This window comes from Camelus ferus, chromosome 17, assembly GCF_009834535.1.
Source record: "Camelus ferus isolate YT-003-E chromosome 17, BCGSAC_Cfer_1.0, whole genome shotgun sequence".
NCBI classification, from domain to species: domain Eukaryota; kingdom Metazoa; phylum Chordata; class Mammalia; order Artiodactyla; family Camelidae; genus Camelus; species Camelus ferus.
In genome coordinates, this window is record NC_045712.1 from 20,563,970 (window position 1) to 20,577,423 (window position 13,454).

Genomic DNA, 13,454 nt, shown 5'->3' on the forward strand with positions numbered 1-13,454 from the left:
AAATATATTTATATTTTAACATAAATGGAGAAGAAAACATAAGTATAAAAATCTTTTGATGTATTTGTTTCCCCCAACTGAAGGAACTTACAAAGTACTTAATATTAATTGAGGCAGTTTTCTATGTTGGGTTGATACTCAGTTGAGTGGCATAGGAACAACTATCTGGTTGTTAAAACACTGAAACACTTGTATGGTTGCCCCAAACCCTCAGAGTACCCCTCCAGCCCTTACCCTTTGATTCCCAAATCAAGCAACTAAAGAGTTAACCTCTCCCTGTGAGAACTTCCCAAACCTGGTTTCAGTGCTCCAGAGGGAATCTGTTCTGGTTGGTTCTTGCCCAGTGCAGTGCTGGTTGTTGAATGATTCAGCAATCACCCCTGACTCTATGGGATTTAAAACACTGGGATTCAGTTTCTGATTAAGGTAACTCAACTCCATTGAAATTGCCCATATGTCACCAGTGATATCCTGGTTTTCTTCTTAGTCTTTAGTCTCTTTAAACCTTTCTTTGACTCTCTTTCTTATTGTATGCAACTTTTTCATGATTTTTATCCATCTTTCTCTGATGATTCCTCCATTGTTTTTTCTATACCCGATTCTCGACTGTGTCTAAGAATTCTTTCACCACTAGGCTGATGAACCATGATCTTTACTGTCTTAACTTCCACTTTGGCTTCTGGTTTTATTATTAACTGCCCAAAGGCTATCTCACTGCCTTCTTTTTACCAGCTTATAAATGACTCCTAGTCAGACCCAAGTACAGACTCCTAGTTTGATTCTGAGGACTGCTTATCATTCAGCCTCACCTTCCTTTCATTTCTGACTCCACTGCAACTGAAAGTGATCTATACTTTTTAATCTGTCCTTACTTCTCCTTGATACATATTCTTATTCCTTCAAGTTATGTTGACTAATTATTATGTACTGGACATCATATTGAGTGCTCTTGACTTTGAATGTATTATTACTTCTGACTGGAAAAAAATTAATCTCTATGATAATGTTATTCAACTCCACACCTCATAATCGCATCCTGTGCTTCCTGGAGATTTCTTGCCTCTTTTATGGTGGTCTTGCCCATTTTTGACTTCTCTATTTGTATTCTTTAAGAATATTACATCTAACTATATTTTGCTGTTCTCTTTCACACAGTTACTTGTGTATTATACTCTTCTGGTTACAAGTGACCAAAACCCTGCTATTCTATTTTGGTATTCTGGAGAGTGGGTGATTCAGATGTAGCTGTATCTAACTGTTCAAATGATGTTATAAGGGCCCAATCATTCAGGCAGATTCTTAATACCTGGTATCAAAGAAAGCCACTACCAGCCACAGGCCCATATTTTTCTTATCATTCATAATCTCGGAGAAGGAAGGGCCCTTGAATTTGTATCAGTCCCTTTAAAGATTTCTGATTGGTTTTGATGGCATAATGAGTTCACCCCTGGATCAGTCAGTGTCCTGAGCATCCATAGTGCTTGCCACTGAGGGTCAGACATGAAAACCCACTGAAACCACAGGGAGCTGGGGAGATGTAGTTCCTGAGAGGAAGAGAAGTTGAACAGATAGACAAAAAGAAACAGCTATGTGCTACAGCTAGAAATAGGAAGGAAGGTAATCTTTATAGAGCACCTACTGTGTGTTAGGTATTCTTCTAGATGGTATACGTGTTCACTTACTTAATTCTCATAACAACCTTAGATTATAGGATTAGCAAGGCTAGGAACACACTCACAAAAGTAACTTGGGTGAACTAAAAATAGAAGCTACTGTCTTCTACATGTGTACCTCATAGAAATGGGGAGGGGATGGATTGGGATTTAAAATAGTGTTGTTGGCTTATGATAATAATGGCAACCTTTATTTCCTGGGGGAGTTTCATAATAGGTATTTTTCATGCATTATATATAGATCACTTATTATTTTCATACTGTGCTCTTGAGCATGGTCTTATTTCAGAGGCTCAGTTTCTTGCCTAAAAACATAAAAGCCTGAAACAGGATTTGCATCCAGGTTTGTGATTCTCTAAGGGTCAGCTGGATTGTTTTTAGCTCGTTTTGTGAGACTTGAGTTTGTTAACAACAGCAGCAAATTCATACATGGAGACCAAAACCTCAGAGATCACTTAGTGTCCAGCAAGAATGACTAGAGATATATCTTCTCCCTGTGGATCATTAGTAATGTGTACACAGACAGGATGACAGGATGTATTCCTGGGGCATAGGCTTCCTGAACAATGAGTCAGAAGTAGGCAAATGAGACCATGAAAAGAAACATCAAAGCACCCTAATTGCTTTTAATATAGACTAGCCCAACCTGATTCTGTGCTTGTACATTTTGCTCTAAAGTATTAGATACCATCTGAATCAACAGAAAAACACAACCACCAAAAACCAGCAAGTCCCCTGTCATCTTTTAATCTAGGCCATCATGTTTTTATAATTTGATAAGGCCCAAGAAGAAGAGTTTTTGATTTTTTGTTTTTCCTGATAACATGCCTTAGGCCCAAGTCGACTTCTTTCTGGAGTGCTTAACTTGGGCTCACTTAACCACAGTAAATCCCACACAGTAAATCCTTCCAAAGGCAGGGCATTACTCAGATAGCAAGACCAGGGGCTGCTCAATTATGTTTGCAACTACAACTAGATGATTTTTTAAAAGTTAAGCCTTCAAGAGCCTCTGTGGTATCCAGTAATAATAGTCTAGAATTTTATTCTAAATAAAGTGTAATATAATTATGTAGGGACGTTTCCTGAACATTAGCTCACGTCTTCTCTTTAAACCAATTGGTCCTAAATTTGTTGATTAATGTCCCCAGACCAATATGTGATCACAGTGAGTTGTATGCTCTGTAAAAACAGCTTGTATTTTCTTTCCTAGCCTGATATTAAAATGAAACCAGTAATTCTTCCTGTATTTGAAAGGAAAGCACATTGTGACACTCAGCAATAAATGTAATTGTTACTTTTTGTGACTAAATGATACTGCTTTTTTGATGTTCCACCCACTCACCATTTCAGTGTTCACAGTTCCTAGAGAGGAATTGAAATCTGATTCTTGCTGTTTAAGAGGAACATAATGTTTAACAAACACAAAAAGGGTGATAAAGGCATCCGTCAGGATGGCAAAGATGCTCTGTAAAGTTTCTACCAGGTTGTTGTACACTTAGGCCAAGTTGGATAGCTCTTGAGAGTAGCTTCATGGTTTTCTAAATGTATATGGCCAATAAGGTTGTCTTGGTCTCTTGGTCTTGTCCTTGTGTATGCTGGACACCTGAAGTCATTTAGAACGCCCAAGTCATGTGAGGACCTTATAAAAATGCAGATTCAGATTCAGTAGTTCTGAGTGTGGTCTGAGATTCTGCATTTCTAAATAGCTCTCGGGTGACATCAGTGCTGCTGGTCTATGGACCACACTTTGAGTAATAAAGATCTAGATGGTACTTCATGTTAGGAGAGAAGGTTGCCTATGAATCTTATTGAGATCTACCTGGTATCTCACACATCTAGCAAGGTGACTGGTACCCAAAAGATGCTCAGCAAATATTTGTTGAATGAACGAGAGAACTTCCTGTGTCTAAATTTACTATCAACTATAGCAGACATATTGTAGAAAAATCCAGAGATTATTTAAAAAAAATATAAAGCAGAGATAAAGTAAATTTATTTGAGTCTTCCTACCTGATGTTCATCCTCATTGCTGTAGTCCCTGCAGTCATGGGCTTGCTAATATTCATGGCTGATTTAGGGGTTCAATTCTAGTGATTTTTTTTTTTTGGATGCTCATCAAATACCTATTTTGCATCTTTTGGATGATAGGTGTGAAGTAGTCTTGGTTATAAATCTTTAAGTAGGAGTTATGATCTGTAATTTATGTAAAATAAAGTTTTATTACAAGTATTATTTTATAACTATGTGGAAAGGCATGACTTAAAGAAATATTCAATTCAGATATTTTTCTAATTCATGGAGAATGAAGCAAACATTCTTCCACTGTTTTTTTACCCCCTGAAACTTAAAGCAAAACAGTTTTATGTCTGTCCTATCTCAAGAGTATTTGAAAAATGTCACCTGAGACATGAAGTGGTGAGTTCGGGGAGCATGGAAGTTTATGTCAGTTCTTTCACTGCTCTGGGCTCAGAGCAGGCTCTCAGTAAACCACTTTTGAGTGACAGAAGCTGACAAGGTGATCTGAATATTCAAGCCTTCAATTATTTTAAATTGGCAGTAATCATGCAAGTTTTCTCTTGAAGACTTCAAATAATTGTTTTGACTTTTCCTTTTAGTATATGACCCACAGCTTAGATCATTTAGAGTCTTACTTTTTTTTTTCTCCAAAAATTGACTTTTAGAGTAATAATACTGGAAAAAAATCAAAGTAAATAGAATACTTTACTCTAGGATTTCCCAGGGCCATTAATGCTAGTATTTTGGGGAATCCACAATAATCATTTCTCAAACTTACTCGACCCTGAAACCCCCTTTTCACAGAGCGTTTGGTTTCTCTGGACTTTGGGAAAAGCTGTTCTATGTTGTATTTCACTTTCCCCATCTCTAAGGAAGCCTGCAATTATCTCCTTTGAGAACTTGCGTATTTGTGAAACAATCTAGGTGAATATTTGAAAATCACTACATAAATTATTTTTAAGTAGCAGTTGTAAATAACACGTAAAGATGTTCCAGTGATAACTCTTTGGTGATTGGGAGTAAAATGTTGCTCTACTTTCTAAAACGCCACTTTTCAGGATGTTACAGCATATGTCTTCACTTAAGTTTTTCCCTCTATTCTAGACCAGTGCTTAGGTTATTGAGAATGTGCATTTAGTATCTATTTTGAAAGGCAACAACCATGTACCACATTGAGCCATATCAGGACTTGTGAGGTAGTTTCCTTCCATAGTCTTCCTTAAATATGTAAGTTTTTAGTCACTTATCTTAGATTCAGAGTTGGTTTTTTTGTTTTGTTTTGTTTACTGAAAAAGATAAAATTTCTTCTTGAATTCTTCAAACTGAGGCAGGGGAGAAGCTATGGTCAGAGAAGTAATTTTCTTTGCTTTATGTTTCATGGTTATATTTTTCACGTCTTCTTCTGGCTCAGCATTTTGAATATCTTTTTGGGCAGTCAATACATCATCTAGTATACCTGTGTATTTTGTATCTGTTCTCCTCGCTAGATTTTACTGATCTTACCCACCTCTTTTTCTCAATGCTTATGATTTTAGGTATAAGTTCTGTTGCCCTTGAAATTGACTCTTTATTGTAAGAACAAAAATATAAATAAGGACAGAAAAAAATTTGATCCTTATTAAAGTGACTTCCACAGTACTCATTTCTCTTTTCTTTCATCTTCTCTCCTTCCCCACCCCCCCCTTTTTTTTTTTTTTTTTTTTGGTATTTTGGGACACCCATGGCTAAAGGAAAAATGAAGTTTGTGAGGAAAAAGAAAGGCTGGTTAATTTAAGAAAATTAGTAAAAGTTAAAAATACTATTTTAAAAATTGTGTTTAACCTTTTGGTGAAATTTTAACTCAGATGTACATAGGTCAAGAGGATTTTCTATGTTAAGACACTTTATGTCTTAACTTCATTCTGATCTTTCTTTAGCAGTATGTAATTTTTTAAAGTCCAATGAAAAGCTCCTTCTAATCCATTTAGAACTTGGCATTTGTGGTCATGGCTAACTAAAGCCTCAGGAATTGACTGAGAGGAAAGCTGAGGGTTTCTTTTCTCCTTGCTTACATAATTGAGACCTGAAATTTTAACAAATGCTATAAAGAAATTAAGGTATAATACATATTTGTACATGTACATCGGTGTATACATACATACATATAAATATGATCACTTTAGACTTGAGTTTAAATTCCAGATTTTATATCAGGAAGGAGTGATGTTGGCCCTTCCTTTCATGCTTAACTTATAGTTAACTCTTGTAAAGATTATATTTAGGTGTTTATAAATACTGAAAGATTATATCTCAATAAAGAGAGGAAATCTACATTATATTCATTAGTTTTAATTGAGAGCTATCTTTTCATATGTTTTAAAGAAATAATATAGTTTTAAGGCTCATGGGGATAAATAAATTTGTTAATAGTGGATATGTCTGGGTGATGGGATTGGGGTGGATAGTGTAATTTTCTCAGTGGCTTTTCAGTTTTTCTGTAATGAGCATGAATTTTTATAGTCAGAAAAACTGTTGATTCAAAATGATTGTTATTTACTTACAAAACTCTTAAGAACTTTTAGAAGCTCTTTTTCCATGGCCTTTTCCTTATTGCTTCCTTTTTTTTTTTTTTTTTTTTTAATTGCTGCTCTTTTTATCTACAGAGCTCTCATAGTGTAAAACTCAAATGAGTCACTAAGGATGACTCCCAACATTCATCAGCTTGGGCTGCTATTACAAAATACCACAGACTGGGTGGCTTAAAAAGCAGAAATTTATTTTCTCACAGTTCTGGAGGCTGAAGTCTGAGATCAGGGTGACAAGCATGGTTGGATTCCTGTGAGAGCTCTCTTCCTGTCTTGCAGATAGCCACCTTCTTGTGGTGTTCTTATAGGCAGAGAGAGAGAACAGCTCTCTGCTATCTCGTCTTATGAGAGCACTAATCCCATCCTGAGGGCTCCATCTTCATGACCCCATCTAACGCTGATTACCTCTCAAAGGCCTCATCTCCAAATATCATCACATTAGGGATTAGGGCATCGACATACAATTTTTGGAGGCACATAGGCATTCATTCCAAAACATTCTCCTCACTCAAACTGGCAGTATACAAGATTACAGGTATGCATTTAAAATAGGAAAAGACTGGCAGGCTATACATAAAAACATGAAAGTTATTGCTGGATGGTAGGATTAGAGAGCATTTCTCCTTTTTCTGTGAATTTAAAGTGTATTGCTTTTATAACTGCAAAGATACAATAAAAATGTTTTTAAAGAAATATGAAATACTGTAGCTTGTAACATTTCATAATAATTTTGCAAATTTCAGTGTCGTTTTCTTTCATTTTCTTGGGGTTTTTCTGAGAATTAAGAAAAGTGTTGCCAGCACATAGAGCACCCAGATATGGGCACATAGTGGAGCTCAGTAAGTAGCTGTCGCTGCTCCTGATTTTTCTCTTCTTTACAATGATGGCAATGATAATGATAATGATGATGATATTGCCACAAGAAACATGCAATTGGGCATATAATATAAAAAAGTAAAATAGCTGCAGAATCAGGACAGATATATTTGTTGCAAAATTTTTTCCATAAGTTAAGTTATAAATAGAATAACCCATTTTGTCTTTACTTTGGGAACTCTTTAGTTTTTTAGATTCTAAAAAATGAATTGGTAAAAATATGAGTTTGTGGTATACTTATATAGTGGAATACTATTCAGCCATAAAAACAACAACATAATGCCGTTTGCTACAACATGAATGTCTCTGGAGAATGTCATTCTAAGTGAAGTAAGCCATAAAGAGAAACAAAAATACCATGAGATCACTCATATGTGGAATCTAAAAAAAAAAAAAAAAGAACATAAATACAAAACAGAAACACAGACTCATAGACATAGAATACAAACTTGTGGTTGCCAAAGGGGCACGGGGTGGGAAGGGACAAACTGGGGTTTCAAAATTTGTAGATACTGACAGGCATATGCAGAATAGATAAACAAGATTATACTATATAGCACGGGGAAATATATACAAGATCTTGTGGTAGCTCACAGCGAAAAAAAATGTGACAATGAATATATATATGTTCATGTATAACTGGAAAATTGTGCTCTACACTGGAGTTTGACACAACATTGTAAAAGGACTGTAACTCAATAAAAAATGTTAAAAAAAATCTCTTCATCAAAAAAAAATATGAGCTTGTTTTTCATTAACTTTCAATTACAAAAGTAATATAAGCTCCTTGAATCTACACAATAAGATGGCAGGTAGATGGTGACAGTGAGAAAACTTGAAGTCTAATTTTCAATGTGTTTCATTCCAAAGACTGATTTGAGTTTAATAGTTGAGGTTGGGGAAAAGTTTTTTTCCTCTATGAGAGCTCTCTCTTCTCTACTTCTAATGCATCATTTCTTATTATGCTCTACCTTGTGTGTAGAGTCTGTCATTTCCTTTTTAAAAAAAACTTCTTTATGATTATTTTTTTCTCAACTAATCCCACATTTGAGTGTAATATTTCTAGTTTTTTAACTCTGTAAATCAAAAGTTAGAAATACCCTTCAAGGTAGTAATGTTTTTTGTCACGCAGGGAGCGGACTGCTTGCCAAATAAATCATGATGTTGTGATATATTATTTCCAGTTGCTATAAATTTTCAATATTTAGTGTATCAGTCATACTAGGTCATGATTCAGTTATTTAATTTCACTTATGTCTGCATTTTAGATGAGAATCCTTTTCCCCATTAGTAGATTTTAATTTCCTTCTCTCTCACAGTCAAATTCCAAGCATGCCTTATAAAACCAGCCACAGAATACACACATGAACAAACTATTTTTGTGTTTACAAGCAGACTCAAAAACATACACTGGCAAACTATATGTGAAATTACAAATTTGTCCCCTTAAATGGTGTTTTTTTTTTTTTTAACACTTTAGATCAGTTTTATCATTATTGCTTTGATGATTTGATTCTTGGATATAAGACAAATATATCTAGGTAATTTTCTGTAATGTATTGGCACATGATCTTTATTGGGAGCTTAAAAAATAATCTGACAGATAATCTTCACAAGTGAAAAAATAAATTGTTCTGAATTTAGGGCTATGTCTACACCATGTTTAATATATTACTAAAATTGCTTTCTGAAATTCTGTTTCAATGATACTGAAAAAACAATTTTCTTTGTCTTGTTCTTCTTCTTTTTTCACCAACAGGACACAAAAATCGCTTCATTGGAGCGAAACATAAGGGATCTTGAGGATGAGATCCAGATGTTAAAAGCCAATGGTGTGCTGAACACTGAGGACCGCGAAGAAGAGATAAAACAAATAGAGGTTTACAAAAGTCACTCCAAGTTCATGAAAACTAAGGTATGGTCCAAAGTTATAAACTTTTATACTCTTAGTATGACTGGAAAGTTATGGTTTACATACATACTTTCCATAAATACCCAGTTAATCTGATTTATGTGATATATGAAATATATAGACAATAAGGAAGAATGCAGAAGATGTTACAGAAGCATAGATTACAGAAAGAAATTAGGGAAAATCTTTGGTAGAATTTCTCCTTACTAAAGGTTTCATAATTTTCTAATGTGTTATTTTGGTGTCCCTCTGTCTTGGGAATTAACATTTATTTTTAATAGTCCTCTCTCTTCCAAAATTCCTAAATTTTCAAAAGTGTGCTATTTTTTAAAGTTTTTGTCATTGCCAAATTTTTGGCTCATCTCTAGAAGAAGATTGTCTTAAAAGATACTAATCTTGGAAGTCAGTTTAACTGATTTCAATGCTATGAAGACATTTTGGTTTTATTACAGTGTTTAAAACAGAACTGGCTTTGAATTCCAATGCTGCTATTTGCTTAAACTATTCAACCTCTGTAAGCCTCAGTTTCTTCATCCGTGAAATATGAACAAGAAAAAGAAAAGTACCTTCGTTGTTAGATTGCTTGACAATTCCATGAGATTATGCATTTAAAGCACTTAGTCCCTTGACTTATCTCTAGAATGCATTCAATAAATGTCAGGAGTTGTTGCTGAGAGTTTTATTATCATTATTATCTATTGCTGTGAAATATTTATGAAATACCATTATAGTAATTGGTTCCATTATTTTAGATTGATATTACCAGTTTTAAAGAATTTGGCTTGTATTTTTCAAAATTAAACTTCGGGCTGCAAACGGACCAATCACCTGAATATCTATTATTTTTATATATGAATAATTATTAAATTTATGAACAGCCCCAAATAGGCCTTTGAGACTTTGAGATGCTTTTATTTATTCCTCTATTTAAGCAATTTTCTTTTTTTAACCTTTATTTTTAAACCATTTTCTTTCTGAAAATAGTGACCACACCAATTAAATTTTTTTTCTTACCAGTTGCTCTTAAACATCTCTGTTCTTGTCCCAGGTTTTACTCTTGTTTATTGCCTTATAAAATGCAGCAGAGTTAAGAGTAATGCAGACTGCTGTGAGAAAGCAGTGGGAGTGGAGAGAAAAATGTTTGAATGATAGCTATGATTTTTATCAGTTGTGAAATACATGCATACTCATTGCAGAGAATTTGCAAATTATAGAGGGAAAATAATATCTAATATCTACTTCAACATGTATGTGTGTTGTGTATATATGTGTGTTTCTCTAGGGAAAAAAAAAGCAAAAGCTATTGCTTACTTCTGCCAACTTTCCATCTGTAAGTTGACATTGAGATTATGACTGAAAATTTGGATCGAGGAGTAGAGACATGAGGGGGAATGTCCAGTGGATTTGAATGTAACCCCTTCTTTTCAGGGATGGCCACAAATGCAGGATGGTTTTCCCTGCTTAGTCCTCCCTTCTGGTTCCTTTTTTGCAATCCTTCCCTCCTTGAGAGTTGTACCCTCCTGTGGTACAGCAAGCACAGAAGTGGGGTGGCCTGCAGACAATGACCAAATCACTCTACGAATGAAGATGAAATGCATTGAGCACAGATATGAATGAAGGCATGAAGTTGGGGGAAATTACTGTTTTGGCTGTAACTTTTCCTCCCCACCCTGTCCTGTCATTCAATAGTTGGAGATCAACCCACTTCTACAGCTGAAAATGTCATGTAATTTGTTAACTCTGTCCCTCATTATTGATTCTGTCCAGGTGAATAAAACAAGTATATGGTCTTCAGCAAGCAAATCATGACCTTTATTAGTCCATAGTTTTCTGAGACACCATCACTCCTAGAGTTTTAACTTTTAATGGTGAGTTACTTTCAAGGGTTTCCAAAATAGTCAGGTCAGAAGGATGTTTGAGGAGAGAAATGGAGTAAGGTGGAAATAGTGCAGGCTAAAGACTGAAGCAGACTCTGGCAAACCTCTAGCCTGCCGTCGCTGACTGCGTGGCCTTGGGGAGTGACTTAAGTCACTCAGTGATACTTTCTTTTATAAAGTAGGGGCAATACAGCAAACCTTAAAGGGTGACTCAAAGGGTTAAATGAAATAATGTAGTTTAAGTGCCAGGCTCAAAAAAGCAGCTAATAATTACATGCATTATTATTGAAGAAGTATAACCAAATATAATAATAATAATAGTAGTAATAAATGTTATATTTTACTTGACTAACAAGGAAAAATGGATTTCTAAGTAATACAAGTAAAAGTGAGTTGTTATAATATCATGCAGATATCCATTATAGACTGATAAAAATTAGCTGAAAAGTACTTGTAAGAGTTAGTTTTTAATGTTTTCTCCATTGAAAGAATATTTTTATTGGATTGAATCATAACATTTATTGCTTATACCTCATAACGTTACTTCAGGTGCTATTTTTCTTACTTCTTCCTACTTTGAGAAGGTAGTGTGATTCCTTATTTAAGCTTGGGTATGGTTGAGCAGGTCTGTTAAGACATAGTTATTGCTAAGCATTTAGTTCTGAGTGCTTATGTTTTGTACTTTGGGGGATCCCTTAGGCTGTGTGAACTGATTCTAGTAGGGTGAATCATTTATCATGGAACTTGTTAAAATTTAGGGACAGGGGCTGATAGCCTGTAAAACTAGGTTGGTAGCATAGTTCATGGTCCATTGTGGCCTATTTGGATAACTTTTCTGCAAAGTTTATATGAATATGTTGCTTGTCAACATCATCACAGATATCTGAGGAGTTAATTTTTGCAATAATTCGCTACAGACATAGACAGGAGAATTGTTTAATGTCGCCATTGGAATCTCTTGAACTCTTTCATTTATGCAGAGTTGCATGGATAAAGCTTTCAGTGGTGGATTTTGAGCTCTCTGGTCCCCAGAGACTTACTAAATATTGTTCTTAGTACGTAGTACTGAGCTAGCTACTGAGGGGCATTAAAAGTAGTGCATGTTCAAAGTATCCTCCATTTCCCAGTACTGACCACTTAGTTGGAAAAGTAAAAAATCTTCTAAAAACATTACCCTAAAGGTTTAATGGCAGCAGACTTCACTTCTGGCTGCAGTAATGCAAGTTGTTTAAGTTTAGAGTTAAGAGTTTTTTGTCTAAATAATCAGATTGGCAAAACTGCAGTGACAGGTTTGGTGAAGAATGCAAACTCAAATTGATGTCTGAGCAAACCTAGAAGGATAGGTAAAAATACCATTCCATCCCTGTTCCACACAGATAAGGAAGTAAGAAGAACTCAAGTCTATATGAAATGACGGTGTTCCAAAAAAGAAAAGAAATGTTAGATTTAAATTGCAAAAATCTAGAGGCTCTGAAACTTACTTGGGAAATGGAAATGTAATTGTTAAGCTCATTGGGTTTACTGAAGCAGTGATAGAAATGGAAATCATAAGGTGACTTTGGATCCCAGTTGGTAGAAAATGCTAGGTTTGATTTGCATTTGATTTTTGAAAATGGTTGTTATTTCATTTTATTTTTTGGCAGGGGAGGTGATTAGGTTTATTTATTTGTTTATTATCATTATTTTTTAATGGTGGTACTGGGGATTGAACCCAGGATCTCTTGCATGCTAAGCACACACTCTACCACTGAGCTATACCTACTCGAAACTGTTGTTTTAATAGTTTATAAGGACTCCAAGAGTCATGGTAGACCATTTCAGAAATTCTTATAAAATGCTATATAAGGAGGAGAGTAGTACTCTTTGGGAACTAAACTTGTAACTGCAGCTAAATATTGTTACTTCTTCTTGCTATTTGTAATGAATATATAGGAAACTTTTAAAACTGCCCCCAGAGAACTTTCCCTTTACCAGGTCTTTTGGAGAGGCACCTTCAGAATGATCACTGTTCACAAAGGCATCTGTCTTGGTACTCTTTAATCTGTATATTTCTTTAATAGAGGTCTAAAGTGTGTTCTATCATGATTACTTGGACACTTACTATTTTTTTAATTAAAAAAAGATTTTAAAATTCAACCTAATCATGAAAAAACTCCTAAAATTTCTGTGTTCTTATTTGCTTATATTTTTGAAATTTTAGCTGAAAATTACTTTTATGACCCATTGGTGATAAAATTGAGTCAGCATTTGATTCCTCTTCATTAACAGGGCATGATTTCAATCAATCTCAATGTCAGTATGCAACTGTTCGCTACAAATAGATAATAAAAGCAGCTAATAATGATTCCTATATACAGATTCATTTAAAGATACAGAAGTATGTTGAAACAAATAATTTAAATCTTTCAATGAGAATTTGACATAGAAAACAATGTTGTGGTATGAAAAGGGAATACTGCTTGCATTAATTCTTAAAATAAATAAAGAATGTAGGTTGAAGGGAAAAGAAGTATTTTAACTGGCCATTTGATACGGC

At 34.7% G+C, this 13,454-nt stretch overlaps 1 protein-coding gene across 1 annotated transcript in view; it reads left to right on the plus strand.

Annotated features, from left to right (window-relative positions):
• ERC2 (ELKS/RAB6-interacting/CAST family member 2) overlaps window positions 1-13,454 on the plus strand; it is an 875,889-nt gene that overhangs the window by 261,287 nt on the left and 601,148 nt on the right. Inside the window, exon 6 of the mRNA XM_032458251.1 lies at window positions 8,889-9,044. Within this exon, the coding sequence (XP_032314142.1) occupies window positions 8,889-9,044 (156 nt within the window). The remainder of the gene's footprint in view (window positions 1-8,888; window positions 9,045-13,454) is intronic.